The 8,561-nt window shown below is 46.7% G+C and overlaps 1 protein-coding gene across 1 annotated transcript; it reads left to right on the top strand.

Annotated features, from left to right (window-relative positions):
* Positions 1 to 551: 551 nt before the first annotated feature.
* LOC133914289 (secreted RxLR effector protein 161-like) lies at positions 552 to 1,493 on the top strand. The gene has a single exon (XM_062357409.1). It carries the CDS (start codon positions 572 to 574, stop codon positions 1,328 to 1,330), a length of 759 nt encoding a protein of 252 aa, XP_062213393.1. The 5' UTR covers positions 552 to 571; the 3' UTR covers positions 1,331 to 1,493.
* The last annotated feature ends 7,068 nt before the right edge of the window (positions 1,494 to 8,561 follow it).

Genomic DNA, 8,561 nt, shown 5'->3' with positions numbered 1-8,561 from the left:
AACGTTTTCGCCCGTCGCAATGCTAAAGTCTATTCGGATTCTCCTAGCAATTGCTGCATATTTCGACTACGAGATATGGCAAATGGATGTCAAAACGGCTTTCCTTAATGGAAACCTAAGTGAGGATGTGTACATGACACAGCCTGAAGGTTTTGTCAATCCGAAAAATGCTGGGAAGATTTGCAAGCTGCAAAAGTCCATCTATGGACTAAAGCAAGCTTCTCGAAGTTGGAATCTTCGTTTTGATGAAGTGATCAAAGGGTTTGGTTTCATCAAGAATGAAGAAGAGCCTTGTGTTTACAAAAGGACTAGTGGGAGCGCACTTGTGTTTCTGGTCTTATATGTGGATGACATATTATTGATCGGAAATAATATTCCAATGCTCGATGCTGTCAAATCTTCATTGCAAAAGAGTTTTTCAATGAAAGATTTAGGAGAGGCAGCATACATATTGGGCATAAAGATCTATAGAGATAGGTCGAAAAGACTAATCGGATTAAGCCAGAGCACGTACATTGACAAGGTATTGAATCGGTTCAATATGCAGGATTCCAAGAAATGTTTCTTGCCAATGTCACATGGCATCACTCTCAGCAAGAATCAATGTCCTAAGACATCTGATGAGCTCGAGAGGATGAGTGCGATCCCGTATGCTTCTGCTATCGGGTCCATCATGTATGCTATGTTTTGTACACGCCCAGATGTCTCCTATGCTCTAAGTGTTACGAGCAGATATCAATCGAACCCAGGTGAATGTCACTGGGCTATAGTAAAGAGTATCCTCAAGTACATGAGAAGAACTAAGGATATGTTCCTAGTCTATGGAGGTGAGGAGGAGCTCGTTGTAAATGGTTACACCGATGCTAGCTTCCAAACCGACAAGGACGACTCGAGATCGCAGTCTGGTTTTGTGTTCTGCCTCAATGGAGGTGCGGTGAGTTGGAAGAGTTCCAAGCAAGAAACGGTTGCTGATTCCACAACGGAGGCCGAGTATATCGCAGCTTCGGAAGCTGCAAAAGAGGCTGTTTGGATCAGAAAATTTGTTTCTGAGTTGGGTGTGGTCCCTAGTGCGTCCAGTCCAATGGACCTCTATTGTGACAATAGTGGTGCCATTGCACAAGCCAAGGAGCCTAGGTCGCACCAGAAGTCCAAGCACATACTTCGGCGCTATCACCTCATTCGAGAGATTATTGATAGAGGTGATGTAAAGATATGCAAGGTGCACACGGATTCGAATATTGCTGATCCGTTGACAAAGCCTCTCCCACAGCCCAAGCATGAGGCACACTTGAGCTCTATGGGTATTAGATACTTGCGGGATAGACTCTAGTGCATGTGAGAGAATGTGTTCTGTCTATGCTAATGTACTTTTGGATAATTGTTATCTGGTTCCATGAATAATTATCATTTACATTGATCAGCAAGTATGTGACTTGTTTGTGAAACTCTTTATTTTTATGATGTTATTCTAAATAGTCCCTAATCTCATATCATTGTGTGGGACAATAATGATTTATAGATTAGCACATTTGACTGAATGATGATCATGTTTCACGGATCATAGATATGGAGATATCAAATCAGTAATGTGGACACATGTTAGAGAACATGATGTTGGATAGACCCACCCTGAGATACTGCTGGGATTGTTATTTTTAATGTGCCATCAGTTGTTATCTCAAATGGTGTACCTACAGAATCCTTTGACCTGAGATCATCATTGATCCCAGAATGTGTAGGAACACACTTAGGGGCTTCCAAACGCTATTCCGTAACTGGGTAGTTATAAAAGTTGCTTTCGGGTATGTTATGAAACATGTCGTGGGATGTGAGTGATCAAGATGGAATTTACCCCTCCTAAATAACGGGAGAGATATCTCTGGGCCCCTCGAGGTAGTTGGATTGGAAAGTGCATGGCCATGCCAATGTGATTAAAGAGTTAATCATGGTGAATCCACTACTTGATCGAGTGAATGGTCGAGCTATCACAAGGGTGGCACGAATCTCGCCTTGAGCTTGACTGATATCGTGTGGTAAAGGGATTGGTGCATGAGTATATCAAGGTTCAGCCGATATGATCTTTGTGTGCATTCGGGAGTCAATATGTCCTGCTAGGTACCGCTATTGACTTGCAATTCGGAAAAGGGTTTCCGGATAGCGGCCGTTTACACATGAACCTAACGGGTCACACACTTAAGGGGATGGAATATAAAACTTGTGCTGACTCTAGTGCAAGTGGGAGATTGTTGGTAATATGCCCTAGAGGCGATCGAGTTTGCGGATTGGATCTGCTAATGGGCTTTAATGTTGATTAAAGGACCATTAGGGTTTAGAGTCATAATGGGCTTTAATGTTGATTAAAGGCCCATTAGCGTGCTCTATATAAGAATAGGCAGGGGCCAAGGCGCATAGAGTTTTTCAGAAACCCTAGCCGCCTCCTATTCCCGAACTCCCTTCGAAACCCTAGCCGGGCGCGCGGTGCTAGCACACCGGCGCACGGCGATTCCATCCTTGTACGTGTGGATACCGTGGAGGCGCTGCTACTATTGCGGTGCTGATCTGCTCGGGAGTACTCGGGACGTACCCGCGAGTACTCGGAAGGTGCTCGGGACGTGCTCGGGACGAGGTTGACGATCGACTACTTGACGCGCACGACGTTGGATTGGTCTGCTCCAACTCTTCTTCCGCTGCACTGCTCGTCAAGTGGTAACGATTCATGATCCCCTACTCGCATGGCTTCCTGGTTGAATGCGGTAGAGAAAATTTATTTTGTGCTAGCGTAGCCTACCCGCAACCCTTCAGTAAGAACAATTCGAATTGCCACGCTCTCAATCATGAGCAATCTTCTGTCCATCCGCATCGGCCGTAGAGTTTCCAAATTTTGGGATATGGCATAGTATGTTGGATTTGGTTGTTCAGGATTATTGAGTATATGAGATGGTTCCTTTTACATTTATGTGCAGTTGATGTTGCAGGATAGATGTGCTTTGAGTTAAGTATAGATGCTCACACATAGTTGTTAGGTTGCTTACACTTATGAGTTTACCTAACCATGTGGCCTACTCCTTTGCTAATGCTTAAATGCATAATCCTTGAAGTTGGGTTATTATATGTACTCATTATGGATTAAGTCTTGCGGGTACTTTTGTACTCACGCTAGTCTTTTAAGTTCTGCCAGTGAGGAGAGGCTTGTGTTTGGCTACTTCATGTCCGCCAATGTAGGTGGCGGGAGTGAGTAATGCAAATTACTCGTGTGACATGATTTTGGGTGGAGCCTAAGGGCATATAGCTTCATCTAGATTTTGGTATTAGCAGGTGTTATCTTCCGTTGGGTAGTTTCTAGTTTTGGTTAGGAGGTGATCCGTTATTTATCCTCCTAGCTTCCTTTTGTTATAAATTGTGCAAATGGTTAAGTGCTTAAGAACTTGTAATCTAATTTAATTACTCGCTCTTTCTTAAGCTTTGTTGTGATGTCATATGTTGGAAATACATGTGTTCCGATCTTGGGCACAAAACACGTGCCGAGACTTTCGAAATTGGATTCTGGTTAATCGTTATGGATGTGCTTATGTTATAAATCATTTCTGATGATTAATTAGAATACAATTTGGACTGTTCCTCACACAGAGTATCCCATTACTCTGAATTTAGACATTCTTGCCTTCGATACATGCAACCATAGCTAGCTGTCCTAGCCACATATCTCAGTATATGTTTCACTACTGCCATGTGTTGTTTGGTATGTGTTTCCATGTATCTTCTCATCACTCTGACTGGAAAAGCTATGTCTAGCCACATATTCACCAAATATTGCAGACTCCCGACAATACTTTGATACTATGTAGGATCAACACCTTCACTCCCATCCTCTTTTGATAGTTTCAACCTGTTCTCCATAGGTGTAGCACAAGGATTACAATCTGCCAAGCCTACCATTTCAACAATCTTCATAGCATACCTCCTTTGGCACAGAGAGATGCCTTCAGCTCCCTAAAAAACTTCAATTCTAAGATAGTATGGTAGCAGTCCAAGGTCACTCATATTGAACATGTTCTCCATCCATTACTTGAATTCAGTGATGGTAGTGCTGGTGGAACCCGTGATGATCAGGTCGTCCACATACACTTCCACAAGTAGGATTGCCCCATCATTTTCTTTCCTATACACTGCATGTTTCGCTGAGTTTCTCTCAAAGTCAAGGGACTGCAGAGTGTCATCCAATTTCACATTCCATTCCTGAGATGCTTGACGAAGACCATACAAATCTTTCCTCGGCTTCAAAATTGGATACCTTGATCGTTGTTGATGAAGCCGGCCGACTGCTGAACATAGACTTCCTCAGCCAACTCCCCATTCATAAATGTAGATTTGACATCCATGTGATGAACACTCCAACTCATGTGCGTGGCTAGAGCTAGCAGTATCCGGACGGTCTCCATTCTTTCCACAGGTGGAAACACCTCATCAAAATTGACACCTTGCCGCTGCGCATAGCCTTTCATCACCAACCGGGCCTTATGCCTGACAATGTTCCCCTGGACATCCTTCTTCACCTTGAAGACCCATTTCAGGCCAATGGCACAATGTCCGACTAGGAGGGTCACCGGTTCCCAAGTGTTGTTGCTGACAATTGAATTCATCTTTCCTTCCATCGCATGCTTCTAGCTTGACTCCTTGAGTGTCTGATCGACGCTCACTGGTTCCTCGGTCGTGAGCAAGCACATCCGCTCAGCTCGAGATCATGTGGCACCACCGTGGTGAGGACATCTTGTACTATGTAGTGTCACACGAGAATGCCTTCCGTGTTGTGTGATGCACCCGTCAGAGGAGTGACCCAAGACATGTTCTCAGACAATAGCCACCTAATCCTTCGGGTGTTCGCCATCACCGGCGTTTGTGGTGCTACCCCTTCATCGGCACACCATGGCCCATCGTGTTTTGGGTCTCCAGTGTCGCCTCCTGCTGGAGTAGCACCTCCAGTGTGCACTGAACCATTGATGTCCCCTGTTCAATGGTGTACTTAATGGTGAAGGTTCCTAGGCGGCCATTGTCATGTTGAGGTGTCGACGCACCCCACTCCCATGCCTTGTCTTCCTGGAACACGATGTCCTGCATGACATAAAGCTTTTGTGACATGGGATCATAGAATCGATACGCCTTCATGCCATCTTTGTAGCCAATGAACACGCCTGGAGTTGACTGATCGAAGAGCTTGCAGATGCTAGGCCCCAACTTCTCTACGAACGCGATGTAGCCAAATGTCCTGAAGTAAGACCCGTCCGGTCACCACCCGTGCCAAGCCTTGTAGGTGTTTTATTCTTCAAGCTCTTGGATGGCGATCTGTTCAAAATGTGTACCTCTGTCTTGACTGCCTTAGCCCAGAACCTCATCAGCACCAACATAGTTTTAAGCTGGCTGTGCGCCATCTCGATGATGGTTTGATTATGGCTCTTGACCATTCCATTTTGTTGAGGTGAGTATGGAGCCGTGGTACACCACTTGACGTCATGCTCATCGCACCAATCTGCAAACTCGACGGAGTTGAATTCTCCTCCTTGAGCTATGCGGAACGTCTTCATCCTCAGGCCAAACTCGTTCTTCACGATAGCCTTGATCTTTCGGAAGAACTTGAAGGTTGATCCTTCATTTGTAGCAAAGTGACCCACATGAATCTACTATGGTCATTGATGATTAGGAGAAAGTATTTGTTTCCAACCGGCATCGCCGGGGTGATCGGCCCGCAAAGGTCTCTGTGCGCCAGCTCTAGTCCATGCTCCGCCCAGTACGCCGATGCTTGGGGAAATGACGCTCGATGCTGCTTGGCGATTGCGCACCCGTCACAAAACTAGTCCATGGGATCGATGTCCGGTATACCCTCAACCATCCCCTTAGCAGTGAGGTCATGGAACACGCGAAAATGTAGGTGGCCAAAATGCGTGTGCCACCGCCACACTGTTTCATCGGCCTTTGCGAGGAGACAGATGGGCTTGGTGATGTTAAGCTCGACTGTCTCACCTTTGCCAGCAAAAGTTGCATGCAATCAAAGATGTAGAGCTCGCTGTCCTCGATCATGATCTTGCAACTGTTCTCGTCGAGCTGCCCCAAACTCACGATGCTACTTCGAAGCTAAGGAATGTAGTACATGTCAGTCAGCACCTTGTGTTCCTCATTCCTACAATTGAACATGATCGCTCCCTTCCCTTCTATCTCCACACGCAAGTCGTCGTCGAACCTCACCGAGCTGTGCACGGTTTTGTCCAGGGACACTATCATGGATTGATTCCTAGTCATGTGATTACTCGCGCTGGTGTCGAGATACCACACGTCACAGCCAGCATCCATGGGGATCACACGCTCTTCATTGAGGAAGACATGCTGAACTGGAGTATCAGAGTTGCCACTGTCTATGTCGTGTTCAACCGCGTGCTTGGTAAGCAGGAGAGAAAGTTGATCATCCAGAGCTTCGACTAGGTGAGCCTCCTCCTTGCGTTCCCGCCTCAGCTATCGGTAATCACACACCTAGTGCCCATATTCTCCATAATTATGGCACTAATCACGCGATTTGTGTTTGCCTTCCCGGGTGGCGTCATCCACCATCTTCTTCAGCCTCAGCTTCCCTTGTCGGCGAGGATTGCAGCTTGTCCTCAAGCTGCTTGATGTGTCCCCGTCGCCCTGACGCTGCTTGTGCTTGGCTAGCCACTCTTCTTCTATTAGCAGCAATTTGCCACCCGATGTGTTTACTCCTGCAGACGCGCCCAAATCATGGTGCTCCTCTATCGCCTTGAGTTGCCCCACCAACTCTTCCACAAACATCATGCTGAGATCAAGTAACATCTCAATTGACATCGTGATCTATGAATACTTGGCAGGGATGATACGCAGGAACTTATGGACCACCTCTTCATCACTTCTGTCGTCTCTGAGAATCCACAGATTGTTGATGAGGCCAGTGAGGTGCATCACAAAATCATCCATGGATTCCCCATCACGGAACGCCATGTCCTCAAATTCCTGACAAAGTATATGGACCTTGGCCTTGCGCACTCAGTCCACTCCCATCCGCATGGTCTTGATTGCCTCCCATGCATCCTTGGTGCTCTACTTGCTGGCCAAAGAAGACATCATCTCCTGAGGAACAATGTGAAGGATGGCCTCAAGCACTATCCTGTCTTCATGAAGCTTGACACCATTGTGGTCGACCACCTCCCACAACCCTCTCGCTTGCATCGTCACCTTTATCACGAGCAACCACTCGATGTAGTTTGTTCGCGTGAGCATCGGATATGGTGCTGATCTTCCGACCTCTCTCACTACATGATGTACCACCAGCTCATGACCTACAGCGCCACCTGCACTGCTACCGCCTAATTGAGTCCTAGGATGAGGTGGTGACAATGAACATTGACATGGAGTCTCAAACGATCCCGACATGGCTCGATCATGACACCAGATGCGGTATCTGGCTCTAATACCAATTGTTATCGTAGCTGGGGATCCGCTCGATCTACTCGCGCCTGCTCTGGAATGCTCACACTCGCACTTTGACACAAATTAGCGAATTGCCAGGCGCGCTACATTTACTGACGGAAGTTCAGAACTAGGCAATGTTTTTTGTGCTAGCTGATTCGACGTCAGCAACGAGTTTTACCATTGATTAAGTAAGCAAAACGAGATGTGAATTACATGGCCTAATGGCCTGACAAACTAGCTGCTCACCCGAACGTGCCATCCCACGCTTAGGTCTTGCCGCCATCCTAACTGATGCTAAATTGACGATCCTGAAAAAGCAACTAAGTGTTGAACATAGTCTTCCTGATCAACCAGGCATTGCACACACTTATTCAAAAGAACAACTATGACATGATTAATAATCCAAACAAGCACAGGAATAGACGGCCTGGCGGTGGTGAGGAGAAGGGAATTACCCGAGGTCTGGACCTTGGCCGCCGCGCGGTGGGGAGGGACCAGTCGACCTTTATACCACTGCGAGCTCCAAGGGTGAAGACAAGGAGATGCTCCCGGACTCCCGGACAACATAGGCCTCTAGATCTAGTAGGGGTGCAAGGAAGTGGACGTTGGGTAGAGAGAAGGTGGATGAAGGGCACGATGCAGCGATGGGTGGTGCAACCTTGGAATGGGAGAGAAGGGAGGGGAATGTGGGAAGGAGTAGTAGTTGGGATAAAGACAGTTCTTTTATATAAGTAGATTGCAACAACAAATACCCACCTTATGCAAGACCCACCTTACTTAACCGGGTAGTATACATTGCTCTTGCAGAGAGAGAGAGAGGCGTAACGCCCGGTTATAGAATCTTCCCAGCACAAATCCAACAAGCCTCTTCCTCAGAACAAGGACAAACCGCAACTCTGTACCAAACAGTCATCAACCAAACTAAAACAAACTTCCACAAAATTATTCCTAATCATAGTCTGTCACTTGATCGTTCTACGCATTCCTTCCATACATAAATATATGAAACTGATTCCCCGTGTTGCGTCCTGCGTCGTACCCGCCGATCAGAATTGGACTCGCGCCGCGTCCAGCTCCGGTTGCGCGCGCCA

The sequence above is a fragment of the Phragmites australis genome, chromosome 4 (genome assembly GCF_958298935.1).
Source record: "Phragmites australis chromosome 4, lpPhrAust1.1, whole genome shotgun sequence".
In the NCBI taxonomy this organism is placed as follows: domain Eukaryota; kingdom Viridiplantae; phylum Streptophyta; class Magnoliopsida; order Poales; family Poaceae; genus Phragmites; species Phragmites australis.
This window is presented reverse-complemented; position numbering and strand designations above follow the sequence as displayed.

Coding starts and splice junctions, on each gene's coding strand:
- LOC133914289 (XM_062357409.1), top strand. CDS start 572: ATGTCACATGGCATCACTCTCAGCAAGAATCAATGTCCTAAGACATCT.